Raw genomic sequence first — 21,707 nt, forward strand, 5'->3', positions numbered from 1 at the left:
AAACATTCAGCTTTAGTAAGTATAAAGGTTAAATATCTCGAATTGCCTTGTTCTTTGGAAACAGTTGCATTACGTAGCAAGATACGTTTTGGCTAACGTAACGTAGTTCGGTTACGTTATTGTTAATTTAAGTGTGGCCAGTTACCGTGAATGTGAAAATCCAGTCTTTTCTTTGCGGAACTTTATAAATCTGCAGTCGTACTTGAATGTTTTCAGCTTTTCAGGAGGCGGTCACACTGTTCGGAATTTTTGTGAAGCGCGGACGTCGCGCGGTCGATCGGCAAAAAAAGTGCATTTAACTGCAGGGGCACTTGGTTCCTCGAAATCTCGGCCCAGGTTTAAATCAAATACGCCAACGAAGCAATACTCAAGGTGAAAGCACGTTTACGATCGAAGGGCTAGCGAACAAAGCACGAAAAGGCGTCGTCGCCTGCCGCAGGAGCCTCTCAATAAAATCCGCCTTTGTCTGTGTTTGTGCCTGCATTCGTGTGCGTGTGTAGTGCCTCTGTGCTTGTGTGAGTGCCGCCGTCGCCGCAGAACCTGCAGCAGCAGCAGCAACAGCAACAAATTGTGTTTTTGCTTACATTGTCAGAAAGAAGTAAATTCGATTTTCAAAATTTGAACACAGCAGTTTATTCTCTTTTAAACCTAAAACCCCAACAAAACGTAATTTTCGATTGGCCAATTGTTGACGCTCGCCCGCACAAACAGCAGCAACCACTGAAGCAGCAGCAGCAGCAGTAGCAGCAAGAACAAGAACAGCAGCAGCCGCTTTGGATATCTTCAACGGAATCAAAGAGCAACTTTCAAGTTGCCCGGAACGCACCCGCGCCCTTTGCCGGACTGTATGGGGTACCCTGTCGCTGTCCCTTAGCACAGCGCTCCAAGCGGCGAGCATCGAGGACGCCGGCGGCGGAGGATCCGGGGGATTAGTGGATCCAGGGGGAGGAGGCGTAGGCGTGGGTGCGGGCGGGTGCGGCTCCGGCACTGGCTCTGGTCGCTTTGCCACCATAATGGGCGCCGTCAAGTCGCGCCCTATCACCAGTGCCGATGTGGACGCCGAGGAGCAGCTGCAGCATCCGCACCATCACGGCCATCACTCGATGCGCAATGGGCACCACCACAACGGCTCCACCTCCGGCACGCTGCAGAAGCAGGATTTGCGATACGATATTGGCTGCAGCTCACAATACCAGCACGTCCGGCAGCCCAGTCTGCGCAGCCGGAGTCAGCAGCCCATGCCCACCGCGGACGAGCTGGACCGGCGCTTCGCCAAAGTTTTGGTGAGTAAAAAAATCTCCCTGTCAATAAAGAAATACAATAAATGTTATGAAAAGAATTGAAATTGTTGCCTATATTCGGTTTGACATTTTCAAATTTTGATAAAGGCTTTAGCGAAGGTTAGTTAATTATTAATTTAAATAGTGAACTGTATATTTTTGTTCTTTAAATTTCAAAATTGTCTAAAAATTGAAGATATTTCTGAGTTTGTTAATAAGACATATATTTCAAAATGTATACATATATTTTTTAATTTTGCTTATATGTATTTATGTATGTCCAACTGTGAAAATGTAAGCATTCAAATTATGTCAGTCCTGTAATTTTCAAATTAAACAAAACATTTAATTTAGACAATATTCTTCATAGACTCTACGCTGAACAAGACTTAATTGCAATTCCCGGCAAGAGTATGTAAAACACTTATAACAATGGAAATAGTTACTTAATTACCTTAATTTAACCAAATAACAGAAATAACCGAAGGCTCCTTTAAGATGATTTTATCTTACACCACAACGAGAACACATACTTTCGCATCTAGTGCTAGTATTTATTATTGCTCTGGTAAAATCCGTAAAATACGCGTTTGTTTATATTTATAGAAATGGGTAGAAGGAAGGCTTATTGAGCGAATATAGAGTTGGTATATAAAGGCTTAAGGATTGGCTTCCTGCCTCTGCCCCTGCCCTGCCATCTTATCGTTCCGCCCTCGCATTTGTTGCATGTGATTGATGACCTCATCGGGTGTGCGGCGACTTGTTCGCTTGAATTTTGAGACACTCACACTTGGCGCGAGTGTTCGTTTGTTCGGTGGTGTGCGTGTGTATCTCTGAGTTTGTATCTGCGGCACAACCTCTCCCCAGTTCTGCTCAGCTCTCTGCTTCGGCCTGCACTCCAACTCAACTCCCCATGCAAGGAACAGTGGAATGTTTGCCGCGGAATATCGATACGATATTTTTAAGATAGCCGAAAAAGGAGCTAGGATTGAAATCAAGAGCACATAGAGTATGACCTAAAAACCCAACCTTATCTTGGTCACATATTTCATTTACAATTGAACGTTTGGAAGGTTTTCTTATTCCTTTTATTCATGATACACAATGAAATGTATCTTTAGCTTCTAACTATTTCATTTAAGATCCACTTAAAAACATTCGATATTATTTGTTGGTCTTTAATTTAATTTGAAACAACTAAAAAATACAAGGATTTGAAATATTTTAAAATTTTATATGATCTTAAGTGACCTTAAGACCTTAAGTCCTAAGTGCTTGTTACTTATTTAAGAAACGAGAGATCTAGAGATTATTTGTATGTATATTTGTGGTGCTAAAATTGAGCAAAAACTATTTCACTATTATTCTGACCGCAGCTGTGGTAGAACCACTGTGCCAAAGGGCGTGTACGTTAGCCAACTGAATTCGTTTGTCATCCCACTAGACGGCTTTTTCTCCGAACAAGACCGCGTAATTAAGATTTTTACGAGTAAACATATTGCCAAAAAGTCAAATAAAAATAGGAAAGGAGCGAAAAAAGCTCTCAGCGTTGACCGTCATAAAACCGTAACAAATGATTGTGACCCACAGCCAAGTCAGTCATTTGATTCGCCCTCCACTCTCCTTCCCCTCCCCGCTCCAGCTTCCCCCCTCAAGCCACTCCAATTCGGCATGCTAATGGCAATTAAAGCAAATTGATCGATTGTCGCCCTCTCTGTCGCACTCCAGGGCTGACTCACTTGTACCGCCCGGCCGCTCGACCGCTTGCCCCCTCCGGCGACGGCTGCGGCTCCGACTGCGGCCTGAGGCTGCTGAATGGCTTTGAGATCTCGGCTTATCTCTCGGGCGAACTGAACAAAAGGGGAAGAAAGACGAAAACAGAAATCTTTATTTATATGCGCAGCTCGAATTCTCAGTTATCGGCCGAGTCAGTCAAGTAACATGAGAAATGCTCCTCCAACGTGTTTCCGACTTCTCTGCTCGTTTTTGGCACTATACCCCATACTTGAGATCTTTTGTTTTGATCTCAAGGCTGTAAAAACGGTCCTGAGCATCTCGATAAGGCAGATGAAGAAGGTCCTTATGTAATGGACGATGACATTTACCATTTTGCATTAAAATTATGTAATAATTTTGGTTGGTTCTTTGTAATCCTTTCTTTTGGTTCTTAAATATAATATTTTAACATTTCCATTAATTCAAGACTTATAGGGAATTCAAGAGAAGAAAATATGAAATGTTTAGAATTTACAATTGAAAAACTTGCTTACAAAAATAATTTTTTTAAGTTCTGTGATTAAGATAAGATCGAAATTTATGTAAAAGTATTCCTAAAAGATTAACACAAGCAACACAAAGGGGTGATTTTATCTGGTTCGCCATTCTTTCTTAAAGAGATAAGTGCATAAGTGAATACTTTCTTATAACTGGAATAACCCATTTCGTATGTATGACATTGTTTCTTAAAGTCAAACAAATATTAACGATTCAAGGGTATCCAAGATATTGACAGACCTTAGATAACATTTTCTCCCTCCTATTTGTTATTCTTCGACCATTGTTTGTTCAAAATTCATTGCCTTCTTTTCGCACTCAAAGTATGTATTATTTTTTTCGTGTGTTTACCCCTGGTAGGTATTTTTTGCCCCTCGATGTTTTGTTTGTTTGCCATTTCGGTAGCCTCATGGAGGTGCTGTGCCCGGCCTCGCCCTTGCCTTGTGTCTCCGTCTTGGCTAATTCGTGTTTACCTTAATTGAGTCGAAAAGTGCTGTTGCTCACACTGGCCCATTGCCATTGAAGTGGACTTGACAGAGCCGAGACTGCCGGACCCACTGCGCCAATGTCCATGCAGTCGGTTGCCTTTCGATTCAAAGCAATTGTTTGCCTGATTCATGGTTTAAAAATAACACGAAAGCAACCATTTTGCCGCTAATAATTTGCGTTTTGCTGGATCTAATCAGACGCAGGCAGTGCAGATGTTTCCGGTTAAATTACGAACCGGCCGCCCGGGTTGATTGAACTTTGAATACGCGAGAGAGGAGATCTTCTAGCATAAGGGTGCAGTCGATGTCAATGTGTTGCACTACAGATTCCGTGGCATAGAACACCATTCAAGCTGATCAAACAATCGAATGCGAGAATAGTGGATGATCGGGATAAAGAACTGTTGCAGAGAGAAGGATGTGAAGCAGGGTGAAATTCTTCTTAAGATGGAAAAATATCATTTCCACTTTCTATTACATGTATTTGTTTTATTATTCTTATTCTAGCTCACGCTATCAAAAGCCTCATAAATCATGTGTAGTTTCCTTATTCATATTACTAAAGGCTATATATATTTCATGAATTTCCAAGTACAACATTTTCCTTACCAGATTCCAGAAAAGTTGTTTATTGTTCAAATTACTGATTAGTGGGTAAACGAAGGCAGTGTGTTTGTTAACTGACTAATTGCTTAAACAAGCAACCTATGACCAATAAAATTCCGATAATTTATTTATTTAACAGCGTATATATTGCAACGCCAAAGAGTTTTGAATAAAGGCACATAAAAATGTTCATTTGATTGCATTATTGAAAGCTAATCTGCGGTCATGATGTGGGTGTCTTGCTTCACAGACATGAGCATAAATACTCAGAAAGAGACAAAGACTAAACCGCAGAAAATCCTCATCCCCGATTGCTTACCAACTTTCTCAGACAAACCGACTTTCACTCACTTAATAATCTCCGATGCCTCCGAGTCTTAAGCCTAGAATATATATCTGTAAACAATTGCCCACAAAGGCGTTGTTACGGGGAAATGCAGTGTTGAAGAGTTAGCCGCCTCTCCTAATGACATTTTCAATGGCTGACAAACCACAAGGCAGTCAACCACAACTGTTGTTGTTAATATTGTTAAGTACTCACGGCTTGAGCGAGGGTAGCTTGAAGTGTTTAACTATAAGGATTGACTTTAGCTGATATTAATCTGGATCTCTTAATTAAAACTATTGCTGATTTTTAGAAAATAAAGTTTGTTTTTAAATCAGTGAGAATATCATCACATTTATCTTTGAAGGAAATAAATCAATTTGGCTAGATTTGAAGGTGGATTATAAGTATGTATTTTACATGGTAAATATAGCCAATCGACTGCAAAATTATAATGCGAACTTACTAATTCGTCGTTCATGCCAAAGATTCCTGTTATATATAGTTAATGTTATTTATTGTGCTTCATTTTCTTTAAAATGATTTATTTTTAAAGCTTTTGTTACAAAGATTTTGTATACAATGAAGTAATATATGGTAGAAAATGTTTTTTAAATCATCTAATTACTTTTACCCCTTACACTTATGACAACCCTCGTTGCGTGAAATACTCATTCAATGGCAATAACTTGATGGCTTTGTTTATCGCTTTGTGCATTTGGCTTGCCTTTATCTAATGGCAGCTTTGGATCGCAAATAAAAAATAATAATGATGTGAACCCCATTTATCTGCCTTGTAGGGCAAACATTTGTTTATCTTTGCTTGCCATTTCCTTTGCGGTCTGCAAAAAAAGATCATAGAGCAATAAAAAAAAGCCCTATAATGATAAAAACAGAAGACCATCTGGTTTCCTTGCGGAAAATGGTGGATAATCGGAAATCTGAAATAGGTTTCTTGGGAACCCTATGGAAGATCATTAGGCAGATCCACAGGAAAATATGTACGTACATAGGTTTTTCCAGATTTCTTTGACCATTACTAATTTTCCACAGTATGTGGCATTTCAATCGAAATAAAATCGTTTTTCAAATTTTAAACAGAAGTCACATTCCATTCCATTTTTGTACTTCCTTAAATATTAATATTTGTATTACTCACGTGCCTTATTATCGGCTTTTATTTTATGTTTACAACAATACAGATTTTTATATTCCGAGAAACTTTTATGTATTGGTTCTAATACATTTATACCTCCACAGTATTTTGCAGATTTCCACAATATTTTTGTGAGTCACGAATGACTGAAGATCAATGTTGTGAAAAAAGCCTTTTGGGATTTCTTTTTCTCATTTCAATAACTTTTGAGAGGATTACTATTTTTTATTTCAAGATTCCTAGGGTCGATTTGGTCTTCTATGAAATAAAATGAATCACGAAATGGATTGAATCACAGAAAACGTGTGCTTATGAATATATGTATTTATGTTTAATATAAATCATGCGAATGAAAATCATTGACTTAGTTAATATGTATAATAATAAGTAACTCTTAAGTAATCAATTTTTAAAATACTGTTTAAAATACCTAAGCATTCTTGGTGTTTGAGTTCATTTTCTGAATCAGCTCTCCATTGCTTTATAGCTTCTTTCCAACTATAGAATGTGGCTGTATATTACTTTTGTTTATATATTGTTTGCAATAAATACCGCTGGGGGCTTACTCATTGGGCATGAGCGTAGATAGAAGGGGGACCGTGGCTCACAATTTGGAACTCCCCATTATGCATATACACACACACACAATAGAGGGACACAAAAAATAAAACAAACTTAAAATGCGTATCCGGTGTGCCGGTCAAGTAATTCATTATGTACCCATATACATACATATATATACTACATACATCATGTCCAATTTATATAGTAAAAGTACCGCGCACTTTTTGCCTTCGGAGCCTGTCTGCGCTGGCATAAGTATTGAAGAGAGTGCTCGTCTTTGTCACCTTGTTTATTATTCTCTGGCTCTTTTTATGCACTCTTTTATTTACTTATTTATTGTTTTATTATTATAATAAAAAGCGCGTCGAGGCAAATCACTCGGCTTGATGGACTCAGACCGTAACGGACAGTATATTTACAGGGCGTGGAGCTCAGCGGCTCACCCATAACATTACAATTAATTAATCAATAAATTTTGCAATCATTCTCGCATTTGTTTACCCTTTCCTGGTATGGTGTAAATATTGCACATAATCGTATATTTCACATTGAGCACGTTTTAAAAAGAATAAAAAACAAAAAGAACATCTGTATATAACAAAGGTAGAAGTGATGATAATTTTAATAATTGTAAGGCTTAATTAACACTCGCTTAGAGTTGCTAAGTTCAATGTAAATTTGCAGTAATTGAATGTGAAAACATGGAACAAAAAGGATTTTTACTGTGATCTTGAGAATAATGTTTAAAAAGTTTCAGATAAAAGATTATTTTGATTGTTGTGAATTTTTTACGACTGTAAAGTAATTTATTGATAGAATATATATTTCACATTGTCATGCAATTGTTTTGAAAAATTAATTTGTATTTCTAAAGTCATAAAAGTGGTTATGTTTTCACTTTATTTCCCATAATTTGATGATATTTCGGATATTTCTTAAACTAAGTGTCTGACTAGATCAACTCGGCTGTTAATTTTCTCCATTGAGTCAACTAGGAGCTCAATTTCCGCATATGATAATAATAATTGGGTTAATTTTGGAATATGTCTGTAGAAATTTTCTAATTTATTCCATAGATGATCTAGGCATAGAGATTTTCAGTCCACGTTTCGTTTCTTCGCATTTCAATCCGCTTTATTTAATTTTGTTGGCTCATTGTATGGTTTTCCTTCTAAAGATTCAACTCCAATTGTGCATCCGATGTTGTTTCTTTATTTTGCATTATTTCTTGTCCCCTCCATCTTCAACACACCCTTTTCCTGCTCTCATCCCGTAAATGATTGTGTGTGTATCTAATTAGAACTTCCAACTGCAGCTGCTGCACCCTAAAAAAAAGGAGAAAAAAGTGGAAAAATTAAATTGAAGTCACGTAAACATATTTGCCGATTTCATTATGGTGCATTCCCTCCCGTTAAATTGTACATTTAACCATTTTACACAACCGTCTGCCTTTGGCAGGTAAATTGGTTCTGCATATTTGAGTTTGCTTTGTGGTTCAGTGATCTGTAGTTTAAATCAGAAATAAATGCCACGAGTAACTATGGAATACTGAATATTGTACTTGGTCATGTTGTCATAAACTTGAATTATTTCCATGATCCGTGATAAAGATCCTTTAGATTGAAGTAAAGTGTTGGGTAGATGGGGTTTCTGTGTCAACTTGTTCTTATTTTCTTCACTTTTATTTATGGTTTAGTGATTCACTCTCGGTAATCTGTTGATAACCCATCTGAATCAGAATAATTCAATATTTGCATGAGTTGGTAAGCAGTGCTCCCGGTTAAATATGTCAAGAGATGCAAGACTGACTGCCTTAATGAGCCATTGTATGGGGTGTATTTGGGTTTTAATGAGCTTTCCAATTGGCTGAATGTCAATTCCTATCTCTGTTTAAATATCTGTTCCCCTAATCATTCACACTTGCTAATTGTCTTTTGTTTTTCCTGTATCTTTTTTTTTCGGCAGGCTTCGATGGACTTGCCGCCCGATAAAGCAAAGCTACTTCGTAACTACGATGACGAGAAGAAATGGGACATGATATGTGATCAAGTAAGTAATGCTAAACTTTTAATACATTTCTAAATGCGTATATATGTACAGGGGAATACAACACTATAGATTATAATTGCGATTTAAATATGCTTTTATATTTTTTGCTTAAAACTCTTTGCTATCAGAGTGCGAACTTCCTGTTCCTGTTGTTTTCCATTCCCATTTGAGCACTTTGGACTGCTCTCATGGGAGCAGTTCAGAGAAGGTTATTCTTAAAGTTTGAATTACTTTAGGTCAAGCTAGAGCCGCCACTCTCTATTGATGTCGACACCTTGAACGCTGACCTTTAGGTTGCACAGCTGTGCAAGGGGCAAGTGGAGTGGCAACTCTAATTAAACTATACCAAATGGCTTTGCGCAATGAAATTGTTACAAACGGGTGTGTTTGTGTGTGTAGGCCAGTTGGAATGCCAAAGGCGCGTGTGAGTTAATCAACTAAACTAAATTCTCCTGCAATTACCAATTTTTGAACAGGGTTGCCAATGCATGAAAAATCTTAATGATTAAGATCTAATTTTAGTTTTCACATTTGTGAAACTCCAAAGCTTATAAACAGTTAAAGTCTTATTACGACAAAAACCTTTCTATTTAATAATTTGTTGTTTTATTTTCCTAAATTATAAACATGACGCATAACACGCACAAGTTTGGTTTTAATTAGTTTAATTATCTAGTCCAAGGTCTTGTCCGTTAGACTTAACAAATTAAATCAATATACATATATCATATGATAGAGATATCTACATTTTGTTTTAATTATAATTAAAAATTAATTAAAATTCAATGTAATATTTTAAAAATATTCAATGTAATATTTAAACTAACTCTCATGTCAAAACATTGGGCACAATTGCTCTAAAACGTATCTTTCTAAAGAATTACCTCTAAAAACAGGCTGGTCAAAAAATTAATATTTGAACATACTGGTTTTATGAATACTTTGCTGGAAAATACAGGCAAAAATAATAAGCTGATTTGATAATAAAAACTTTTTTTAATCTTAATCTCGACTGTGGGAATTGTACACAAGACCTCGTTATATTCATATATATAATAATATTAATCCATTAAAAAACGTCAATCTTAGTTTGATGTTGGGATAAGTTAGGAATATTTACATATATCAATCCTGGAAGTAAAACTATGAATCTTGGCATCACTATACCTGTCTTATATCATTTTAAATAGGTAGTAACTTTCAATTTATATAATCCCTCATAAAACATATTTTTTATAAAATGTACAATTTTAATTTGTTTTTATTATTTTATGTGAAGTTGCAATATTAATTTGTAAATGTAGTGTAGCAACATGTTGGTTAAAATGTAATATGTCTCAAGACTAAAACACCTTACATTGAGCTTAGCTTGAGAAATATTTCACATTGTTTTCATTCGACACTTGTTTAGCGATGATTGTTGAACTGGCATAAATAAATGTAGGACAAGTGTTCAAATATATACATATCTCTCTGTTTAGATTGATAATTAAATATATATATATGTAAGAACATATGTGCCGTGATGTTTCAGCTTTGACAATCATTATGCAGTGCGTGCTATTTTGTCGCCAGCGCTTTTTTGATGTTTTTTATTCGCCGCTTGGCACACCACAGTGTTTAATGATTTAAATTCGCTGTCTGAATCACAAAAACAAAAAAAAACGAAACATTTCGGCAACAAGAGCGACTGTAAATTACTTTAGAATATGGGCAGTAAAATGTATACTATATAATATATGATATATATATATATATGCAAAAGTCTGGATTGCGTGTTTTTTTGCTGCTGATTTTGGAATATGACGAAACTATTAACGTGTGCGCCAGAGCGTGCACCTTTTTGGTGAATTCTATCCATCCATCCGTCCATCCAGCTATCTATCCATCTCGCTTGTAACTGGGTCACTGAATTTTCAAGAGCTGCACCTAGAAAAATAACAACGGAAAGAACGGCTACGAAAAAGCATATAATATATTCGCCATCGGCATTTTGGTGGAGTTGCTTTCAAAAAGACAAAACAAAAACACAAAAAGCGGAGGAAGGAATGCCCAACACTCTCTGAATAGGCCCGGGACTTGCGTCAAGCATTTTTTCTGCCATACGATAAAATATCATAAACACCCAACACGGTTCCTCCGTTGTTCTTATTGACTATTGTTGTTGTCCATGTCGCCGGTTCCTTAACTGCCTGCTGCATGCCTGCAACACACACACACACACACACAGACGCCAGACCTGTTTTCCATAATTCAGGCTCCAACGCACTGTGGGCCAGGTCAATGAAAATTGGTAAATGAAAGGTGAGGAAAACTAAAGCTTAAAGTAAAAGGAAAAAGGTATCAAACTCACTGAAGTATAATTTGATTAATCGAAGCTTGGAAACATTTTATAGAATACATAAACACTGTGATTTGGGAAATGATAAATGTATATTTTCATACCTCTTTTCTTCCCTTAGACTTATTTTGTAAATGTTGAAATTTATATTGAAATACTTAATAATTATATACAATTCTGTGACCTGTTCCCACAGTTCCACTCTAACTTAGTCTAGTCATGAAAATGAATGAAAACGCAGCCCACTGACAGACGACGACCCGACCACTAGACTTTGGGACAGACAGTTCCAGTGATGATGGTGGAGGCGAAGGTAGCCACTCGAGGACGACTTTGTGCTCAGGCCGGCCAATCCCATTGGAGACTCGGAGAACTCGGAGCACTCGACTCTCCACTCTCTTCCTGTCTCCACTCCTCAGCTCCGCTCTTCGTGCTCACAGTGACAAAATGCAAATTATTATGACGGCGATAAATTGCAGTTTTTAATCGCTGGAGCAGCGGCTTACAGGAATACTACAGCAATATCTGCGGCTGTGTGCAATGCCGATACTCGGGCAGCACTCTTCAACTGGGGAAAAAGAATCAAACTGGTTTTCTCTAGCTGCAGCTCGAACCCAAAACCGAAACCCACACATAGTTTAAGTTGTAGTCATGCGTTGGCTGTTGTTTTTATTCTGTGTGTGTTTTTTCTTGTTTTTGGTGGCTGCCTTAGTTGTTGGCATAGTTAAATAAACCCCAAGCCGAAAACAGAAAACCAAAAAACACCAACAACAGCGGACTCAAGCCAAAACAAGTATACCACGCTTCATGCTTAAAAATGTTTAGAGTTAGGCAAGCCATCGATGCTTATGTGATCGAAGGGGGGGAGGGGATCGCAGATAGTGCGGTGGGGCGGAGTTATGAGGGGTGGCGGTGTGCCGTACCGTAAACATGTATGTATGTATGTACACAAATATGCAGTTAAGCACACGATAGAAAAAAAAAAAACAAAGTAAAAGCCGCTAGGCCTCGGTCTAGTGTTAATGCATGTGGAATCAAATCGCTAAAGTAACCCCTGCCTCCGCCTTCGGTTTCTCCATCATCTCGGCTCTTTGGGAGCCAAACTCCCAGTTCATTGAACAGCAACTTTTGTAACTCCGACGAAGATGATTTTAGTGGCAATTAACTAAACTCAGCAGCACTACAAGTGTAATAGAGATTGCAATTTTATAAATAAGAGACGATCGAGCAGCCGAAGATCAAATATATGAATAGTATTGCATTAATAATAGTATTGCTGTTAATAATAGTTAATGGCGCAATGTATTTCAGATCGTTTGACGAAAGCAGCTGAACATTATTTCGCAATAACAGCTGATGCTTGTAAACATTAGTCTAAGGAACTAGATTAAATAACGTAACCACAAATTAAAGAGCATAACATATTGAAATGTTGTGAGAAAACAGAGATTAATAAAATGAGTTGATTACCTTGACTTTTCTTTGCGGTTACTGATTCTGATACAGAATTGATCCCCAATCATATAATATTTTATATACTTAAATTCCTTTATATAAAGTTCAGTTGTTCAACAAGTTTTTCTGATCAACAACAATTCAACTATCACATTTGTCCATCATATTTATTCTAGTCGCTTAAATATTTTTTTATTAATTATTTTAAGTGTTATAATAATCGATACTCAGATTTACATGAAGAGGAATACTATCAAATATATCAGAAAGTTTAAAACATCCAAAATTTTAACCTTTTAAATTTCGATAAAGTAAAAAATAAATAAATAAAATAAATACAAGTAAATTTTATTTTTATTTTTTATTATTAATTATTAATTATTATTATTATTATTATTATTATTATTATTATTATTATTCCTACACTGATACTTTAAACTAAGTTTAATCTTTTTTATTCAACGTTAAAATATTTATTTATATATCAATCTTTTAGACATTGATACTGTATCGAGTTATAGATACAGATTAACTAGCAGTTTGTGGGATACATCCCCACAGGAGTCCTTTTCGAATGTAATTGATAAAACTACGCATACAAATTCGATCAATATTGAAGAATACTCGACAAATGTTATTTAATTTAAACTAAGTTTATGATTTGTATCGATTTTATATCGATTTTTTCCTCACAAATTTATTCGATTTTAATTAACATTATATATTATTATATTATATATAATTGGAATTCTTTTAAGCACAGCTTTTTTAATCCATAAATATTCTTATTCATTTCTAGGAAATGGTGCAGGCCAAGGATCCGCCCTCACATTACTTGAGTAAACTGCGAACGTATTTGGACCCGAAAGCATCGCGAAGTCATCGGGTACGCCATATTCTAAATCCTCTTCCATCCATATAGCTTTCTGTAGTTGTTTCTGTAGTGTGGTTTCTGGTTGTACCATAAATAAAATATTATTGAACAAATAAATCCATAACTCTAACCAACTATCAGGCCAAAGCTGAAATAATAAGCCAACGTTAATAACCTTACCTTAAATCAAAATCTATTGTTCCAATATTAATGTGTAAATCTAATTTCTCTACTCACAACACTGACAACACACCACGATCCACATTCCCAACTTCTCTATCTACCTGTCTCTTCCTTGTTTACTTCCTGGCACCTGCACTGCCCCGACGCGATCCTCGATCCCTATCCTGTTGCTGTTTCCGGTCCCCCGTCTTTCTATCCTCCACTCCACTCCACTCCACTCTCTCTTTGTACACTTACAGCTTTACCTCTTCTACTTTCTTTGCCAGAAACGGAAAATGGTCGGCGAGTCCACATCCACCCAGGTGCTCCGGGATCTAGAGATCTCGCTGCGCACGAACCACATCGAGTGGGTGAAGGAGTTCCTGGACGATACGAACCAGGGCCTGGATGCTCTGGTCGACTATCTCAGCTTTCGGTTGCAGATGATGCGTCACGAGCAGCGTCTCCAGGGAGCGCTCTGTGCCTCCGAAGAGCGCTTGAATATTACGAACGGCGGGGATGGCGGAGAGTTGGTGATGGGTAATAGCAGTTCCATAAGTCCCGGCGGCGGAGGTATTGGACTTACTCACGGCGGCAGTGCAGGTCATGGCCTCGCCAATGGTTCCATACTGGTGGATTCAAGACAACCGCAGCACTCCCTGTCCTACGGATTCCTGCGTCCCGCCATTGCCGATGCCTTGGATAGTCCCAGCTTGAAGCGAAGGTCGCGTCATATAGCCAAGCTGAATATGGGCGCGGCCACGGATGACATCCACGTGTCCATAATGTGCCTGCGTGCCATCATGAACAACAGTAAGAATCTGGAAAACTTAATTAAAAAGAATCGAAAGTAATGGAATTTTGAATAACTTCTTTTAGAGTATGGGTTCAACATGGTCATCCAGCATCGCGAAGCAATTAATTGCATTGCCTTGAGCCTCATCCACAAGTCACTCAGGACGAAGGCACTGGTCCTGGAGCTTTTGGCAGCCATCTGCCTGGTCAAGGGGGGGCACGAGATCATCCTGGGATCGTTCGACAACTTCAAGGATGTATGCCAGGAGCAGCGGCGCTTCCAGACCCTCATGGAGTACTTTATGAACTTTGAGGCTTTCAACATCGATTTCATGGTCGCCTGCATGCAGTTCATGAATATAGTGGTCCACTCCGTGGAGGATATGAACTACAGAGTGCACCTTCAGTACGAGTTTACAGCCCTGGGTCTGGACAAGTATTTGGAGCGGATTCGACTGACAGAATCCGAGGAGCTGAAGGTACAGATCTCGGCTTATCTGGACAATGTGTTCGATGTGGCCGCCCTGATGGAGGATTCGGAAACGAAGACGTCCGCCTTGGAGAGGGTGCAGGAACTGGAGGATCAGCTCGAGCGGGAGGTCGACCGGAACTCGGAGTTCATGTACAAGTACGCAGAACTGGAGTCGGATAATACTGCACTCAAGATGGAGCGGGAGCAGATGGCGATAGCGCGCCAGAAACTGGAAGCTGACTTCACGGTCCTGCAACGCATGCTGCAGGACAACGAGTTAGAGCTGAAGAAGAGGGACACGCTGCTGCACACGAAAAACTTGGAGTTGCAGACGCTCAGCCGCTCCTTGCCACGATCTGTGTCCACTGGCGATGGATCCCTTGTGAATGGGGGTCTTCTGCCTGGTTCCAGTTTGGGCGCATCGTCTTTGACGCTGCCTCCACCTCCGCCGCCAATGCCCGCCTCGCCCGCCGCAATGTCAGCTTCGCCTCCGCCACCACCCCCGCCAGCACCACCGGCGCCACCTCCGCCGCCCATGATGTCGGGACTTAGTCCAATGATCAGTCCGAACGGCAGCCTCACCTCGACGGCTCCATCGCCGCCTCATGCCCCGCCCATGCTCAGCTCCTTCCAGCCACCACCGCCGCCGGCGGCCGGCTTCATGCCGGCTCCCGATGGCGCCATGACCATCAAGCGCAAAGTGCCCACCAAGTACAAGTTGCCTACCTTGAACTGGGTGGCTCTGAAGCCTAACCAGGTAACAATATTTGAAGATATATTATAGATATAGTAGTTACCAATCATTTGTGCTCCTTGCTAGGTACGTGGTACAATCTTCAATGAGCTGGACGACGAGAAGATCTTTAAGCAGATTGACTTCAACGAATTCGAGGAGAGGTTCAAGATTGGCATTGGGGGCGCATTGCACAATGGCAGCAGTGGAACCGAAGTGGATGGCTCGCTGCAGTCCAGCAAACGCTTCAAGAGGCCCGACAATGTCTCGCTGCTGGAGCACACGAGGTTAAGAAACATTGGTGAGTGAGGCAATCTATGCTTTAAAACACCTTTAACTAACCCGATTACCTAAAATTTCTTAGCAATCTCCCGTCGCAAGCTGGGCATGCCCATAGACGATGTCATCGCTGCCATCCACAGTCTGGACCTGAAAAAGCTCTCCCTGGAAAACGTTGAGCTGCTGCAGAAGATGGTTCCCACCGATGCCGAGGCCAAGGCCTACAGGGAGTACATAGCCGCGCGCAAGGACCAGCAGCTGTTGACCGAGGAAGACAAGTTCATGCTACAATTGTCGCGTGTGGAGCGCATATCCTCAAAGCTGGCCATCATGAACTACATGGGCAATTTTGTGGATAGCGTGCATCTCATTAGTCCGGTGAGGAAAAAAATTTAAATTCCTTTTTAAGTCTCTGAATTAAGCACAACAAGTTAAAGATATTCATTGCATTATTAACACCTTTCTTTAAAATTTTAGCAAGTGCAATCCATAGCAGCTGCTTCCAATTCACTGAAACAATCGCGCAAGTTTAAGGCGGTTTTGGAAATAGTCCTGGCCTTCGGCAACTATCTCAACAGCAACAAGCGAGGACCGGCCTACGGGTTCAAGCTGCAATCGCTGGACACTTTGATTGATACAAAGTCCACGGATAAGCGGTCGTCGCTGCTCCACTATATTGTGGCCACCATTCGGTCAAAGTTCGACGAACTGCTGAACTTTGACAGCGAGCTGTACGGAACGGAAAAAGCGGCTTCGGTTGCATTGGAAAATGTAGTGGCCGATGTTCAGGAGCTGGACAAGGGCATGGAGCTAGTACGCAAGGAGGCCGATCTGCGGGTGAAGGGTGCCCAGACGCACATCCTGAAAGACTTCCTCACCAACAGCGAGGATAAGCTGAAGAAGATCAAGAGCGATCTGCGTCACGCACAGGATGCCTTCAAGGAGTGCGTGGAGTACTTTGGCGAATCCTCGCGCAATGCCGATGCTGCCGCCTTCTTTGCGCTCATCGTACGCTTTACAAGGGCCTTTAAGGTTGGTATACTCCAAGACTTTAGATTCCCGCTCAACCAAGTTTATGCCTTCCTTTCAGCAACACGATATGGAGAACGAACAGCGTCGTCGGTTGGAACAGGCCGCCTCCAAAAAGGAGACCGACCAAGTGCATTTGCGCAACAAAGCTAACCAGAAAAAGCAACAGGTGAGTAATGGACGTCGATAATGCACGGAAGCCCACTGTCTCTCGAACTGGTCGTGGTGGTCAAGTTCCTCGAATCTCTAAATGCACTTGTCCTTTTAAGAACCTGGTAACTTGTTATGCTTTGTTTTGATCTCGTTTGATTTGATTTATGCAGCCAATACAATGCCTGCTCGACCTACCAATCGTAGCATCCATCCACCGGCCATCTCCTCAATCCTAGCACGTTAACTTGGTTGTTTGGTTGACTCACACAAAACGCACCACACTCTGTCTAATACTCAACTGGGGATGGAAGTCTGCGGGGGCCAAATACCGGGATTATACACCCGTGTCCCAAATCGCAGCAACATCCTCTACTACACAAAAAAAAAAAAAAAACCGAAACCGCCATCCTCCACCTCCTAGTTGTTGCTCTCTGGGGGCGGCGGCATGTCACGGGATTTGTTTTGTGTAAAGTTCCCCATATTAGTGTAAGTCGCCCGGGTAGTCTCTACTTGTCTCCTAACATTGTTTTGGTTCCGACTAATCCCCACTGTTGTGTTGCCTAATCCGCGCTAATTCCATTGCTAATCCACTCTAGCTGTGATATCATATACATACAAATGTATGCGTCATTCCATTATTTGGCACTCTGTCAATTATTTACATGTTTTAGGTATTCATTTTATTTAAAGCGACAAATTTGAAAATAATTGATCTTAAATTCAAATAGAACTGCAAATAAATGTGGTTTATCGAAACCCTTAAAAGGGAGATATATATAGAAAAAGAAAATATTGAAAATGTAAAATAATTCTTTATAAATATAGAGTCAAAATTCAGATTATTTTACAAGTTATAGAAGAATTACAAGGTATACAATAAAATTACAAGGTTGTAGTTACAAGAAGTTTTTTGTATTTTTTTGAAGAAAAATCAGCAATTTGACCTTAAAATTAGTTTTACTATTTATTCTTTGTCATATTTAAATTTCAGGGAAGCAATATATGTATATATTCTTTTCACAATAGAATTAATTTAATTTTCAAACTATATTATATATAAAGATTGTACATACATTTATAAAGGTTATGTAATATATATAGGGGGAATTTCTCACATTCACTTCTCAAATATTCACAAAAAACATGCAAACTTATTACGTTCTATATATATTTCCCACCTGGAAAACTAATCATTTCATTAACAAAAAAATAAAAATTTAAATATTTTTTATAGAAATAATAGCAATATAATTTGACGAATCCAGTCTTTTTAAAAATAACTCTTCAGTAATAAATTTCTGTGCCTCTTTTGGTGATGGTTTCCCTGTCTAATTCTAACCTTTTTATCTTTCTAATCCCCTCCCGGCCTGGCCCTGCTCTCCGCTTCCAAAAACCAAACGCAAATAGCTGGCCTCAACCTGCGCGCTCTCCTTGCAGGATGCTGTCATCAACGAGTTGAAGAGCAAAGCGCACTCGGTGCGCGAGAAGAAGCTGCTGCAACAGGACGAGGTGTACAATGGAGCCCTCGAGGACATCCTGCTTGGCCTGAAGAGCGAGCCGTATCGGCGGGCGGATGCGGTTAGGCGCTCGCAGCGTCGCAGGATCGACAATAATCGCCTGTCACGCACCTTGGAGGAGATGGATTGCTAAGTGAGATCGATCGAGATGATAAGACGATGGCAACGAATCGAAAATCAAAATTACACTGAAAGAGAAAAGAAATCATAAGAGATACTGCAATATGTGATTGGGCGATTAAATTGTTTTGGACACATTCGCACACATACACAAACTCACATTCCCCTCCATAAACCCTAAATCCTTTTATTTTTTCGAATTACTCGGAATCTTCCCTTAATATACGCAACCGTGTTAGATCCTCTTCGGGCACGGCTTATCGTGAAAGCGTGTGTGGAACAAAGCCCCAATAGCCCAAGCCCAAGTCCACACTCCAACCGTTTTATGAATCTCGCCTTAAATTTGCTGAGACATTGTTTATCGCCAAAATTATGTTTTTAAAAACACATTTTTATTTGGTTGATTAGAGCTTAAGTTGAACTCGAAAATTCGAATGGTGTATTTATCAAATTTTTAATTGTTAAATATTGATTTATATTTTAACCTGTGTATATACATATACTACATATATATCTATTGATATATGTACTATTTAGTTATATTTTTATGCCTAAGTTTTAACCAAATTGGAATCATTTGCTGCATCCATCCGAGATGGCAAATCCGCACGAATTTGGAGTACCCAAGTCTGTAGATTAAATAATTGTATTTTTTGTATAAGCCAATTGAATGATGAATTGTATTGGAAGAGAGAGGGAGAGTATAAAGCATTAAAATTGTGTATATTTTCATATTTCTTTCTATTTTTGTTATTTTTTATTTGTTTCACTCCGAGCACACAGAAAGCCATTTAAAAAAGTAAAATAAAAAAAAAACAATACCGCCAAAATATTGCATGCCAGAAGAACATTTTTAACATTTTTAGAATGTTTTACACTTAAAAAAGACAACACATTTTCTAGAAATATATTTGAATTTTTATACAAAGGATATATAAAAACTATATGAATAGATATTCCATTTATATAAGCCAATTTTATTCTCACGAGCCACAACAAATTGACGAAGACTGATATGGAGGCAGTTTAATACGACGCAGCATACCGAACACGCAGAAAAGCTTTTATAAACTCCTTTGGACAGTGTCTTCTCTTGATAAATATTAAGAAATATTTATATATATAGTATATAAATTAAAAATGCAATAACGAATTTAGTTCAACTATAAGCACAGTTTTATTGTATTTACATATTTACAAGTGCCATTGGCATCCTTATGCATATCCTTTCAAAGTCTTCTCTTTATTTCGCGCAAACTGAGGAGAGGTCGCAGTACACACGATTAGCACGCTCCATTGTTAGTTTTTAATTATTGTGTTATTTAATTTAATAAGAAGCCAGCATGGTATACGACGAGCGAAGGAGGATAAAGGAACTATATATAAATATAAAATTCCGGCATTTTTGTACACACTTTTACACGAATATATTAAACCCTCAAACTATTTTAAATTAAATATTATAACCTAATAAATTAGCCAAAAATAAACACAGAAAGTTTTTTATTTTCGATATTGTCGCGTTTCCGGCAGGTGATAAAAAGAAATAATTAATGAACGTATTTCTTAAACTTAAGAACAATCGATCTAAAAGTTATAAACTTCTTATACATAAAACAACAATTTTCAGTGATTTTATATAAAGGGATGCGAGAAATATATTTGTCCTATGTACTGTGCAGGTCAAGGGCGTTTCAGCGTTTCCTGGAATATAGAGTGATACAGAATATCCCTTTTCCTCGTCTTCGATGGCCTCAACATGCCAGTTTTAAATAATTATTATTTAAATAATAATAATAATACTAATATAAATAAATAATAATAAAAATAAACGGTGTTGGGAATTCTAATGAGGCAATGTCTTTTTGTTTTTGTTTTTTTTTTTTTGCGCAAAACTGCAATCGAGAGTTTTATATAATATTTTTAATTATATTTTTTATATATTTTTTATATATTTTTTATATATTTTTAAATTATATTTAATTATTTTTCAGCATAACTATAACGAAATCCACCTATCGTACACATATGCCTTTCAGTCCTATGATGGACAACGTTTTCAAATTTGCTACATTGATTTAAATTATAAATATTCACAATTTTGGCTTATTAAACCAAATTGAATCATCTTTAATTGGTCGTTGCTTCAGATTACAATCAAATTAATTAATTAATTTAAAATCTTCATTTATAGACCCATCATCCCTCTGCTTTGGGATTTTAAGCATTGCCAGGACATTTTGTCGCATAAAAAACCAAATTCAGTTTGATTCGATTTCCACAAAAATAACGTCAATTTGCAATTGAATTTTGAATTTTTTTGCGAAACTTCCTTTAAAAATTAATACAATATATATTTTATATATAATTATGGTAAAAAACAATAAAGTAATAACTGCTTTCATTTCATTCATTTATATATTTTATATTTACAGTTTCACATTCACCATTTTCCTCTATTTTTAACGATCGAACGTCCGATTTTCATAAAATTTTACACACAATTCTATATATATATGTATATATATATAGTCCACCGACATCGACAAGCTCCGACTTATATACTAGTAAAATTATATAGAAGAATAACTTCAAAGTTTCATTAAAATAGCTAAAAATTTGTTTCAAAACAAATCTCGCATATGTGTGCATATGATTCCCAACTGGTTCTAACATCCCCGGAACCAAGTGACTTCTGCTGGCCAAGTCTCAGAAATGTGTTGTGTTATTTCCTGGTCATAGTAAATTACTGCTTGAAGATAATTGGTTAGATGGTTAGATCGCCTCGCCAGTTGATGCTGATCAAGAATATATATACTTTATATGGTTACGTTATCGCTTTAGTTAAGACTATTACTTTACAGTCTTTTCGTTTAAGCACCATAAGTTTTTATTTACCCTGATTAGTTTATTATAATATTTAATCTGATTGGAAATCTTAGCGGATAAACAATGGGACCCAGGCGATTCCCCTTTAATAAGTCGATCGATTTATTTCGGAAGCATTCGACAAATGTGTCGCTTTCCAGTATGAA

General features: G+C 38.1%; 1 protein-coding gene and 1 long non-coding RNA gene across 7 annotated transcripts; one reads left to right on the plus strand and one right to left on the minus strand.

Moving 5' to 3' along the window:
- Window positions 1–246: 246 nt before the first annotated feature.
- On the minus strand, window positions 247–11,295 carry LOC147643566 (uncharacterized). Its single transcript, XR_015271923.1, has 2 exons — window positions 11,188–11,295; window positions 247–8,018 (listed from the first exon to the last, which is right to left on the minus strand). It is a non-coding gene; the product is annotated as an uncharacterized LOC147643566 (long non-coding RNA).
- On the plus strand, window positions 1,014–20,162 carry Frl (formin-like protein). Of its 6 annotated transcripts, none has more exons than XR_015271921.1 (11): window positions 1,014–1,283; window positions 8,659–8,742; window positions 13,338–13,424; window positions 13,835–14,387; window positions 14,454–15,598; window positions 15,662–15,875; window positions 15,939–16,231; window positions 16,331–16,885; window positions 16,944–17,051; window positions 17,206–17,521; window positions 18,443–20,162. XR_015271921.1 is itself a non-coding variant. In XM_086833779.1 (10 exons), exons 1-10 carry the CDS (start codon window positions 1,014–1,016, stop codon window positions 18,683–18,685), a joined length of 3,552 nt encoding a protein of 1,183 aa, XP_086689905.1. In that variant the 3' UTR covers window positions 18,686–20,162. The 6 variants fall into 6 exon arrangements, 4 of the variants coding, with proteins under 4 accessions (XP_086689905.1, XP_086689907.1, XP_086689906.1 ...); XR_015271922.1 differs by having other exon boundaries at window positions 13,862–14,387; XM_086833779.1 differs by lacking the exon at window positions 17,206–17,521.
- The last annotated feature ends 1,545 nt before the right edge of the window (window positions 20,163–21,707 follow it).

This window comes from Drosophila serrata, unplaced genomic scaffold, assembly GCF_035046125.1.
Source record: "Drosophila serrata isolate PLE 108 unplaced genomic scaffold, ASM3504612v1 contig_272, whole genome shotgun sequence".
Classification (NCBI taxonomy): Eukaryota; Metazoa; Arthropoda; class Insecta; order Diptera; family Drosophilidae; genus Drosophila; species Drosophila serrata.

Bases quoted from the DNA above. Each gene is read 5' to 3' on its own strand.
- Frl (XM_086833779.1), top strand. From the start codon at position 1,014: ATGGGCGCCGTCAAGTCGCGCCCTATCACCAGTGCCGATGTGGACGCC. The intron at 1,284-8,658 runs GTGAGTAAAAAA...TTTTTTCGGCAG, and splicing joins GGCGCTTCGCCAAAGTTTTG to GCTTCGATGGACTTGCCGCC. The intron at 8,743-13,337 runs GTAAGTAATGCT...ATTCATTTCTAG, and splicing joins GGGACATGATATGTGATCAA to GAAATGGTGCAGGCCAAGGA.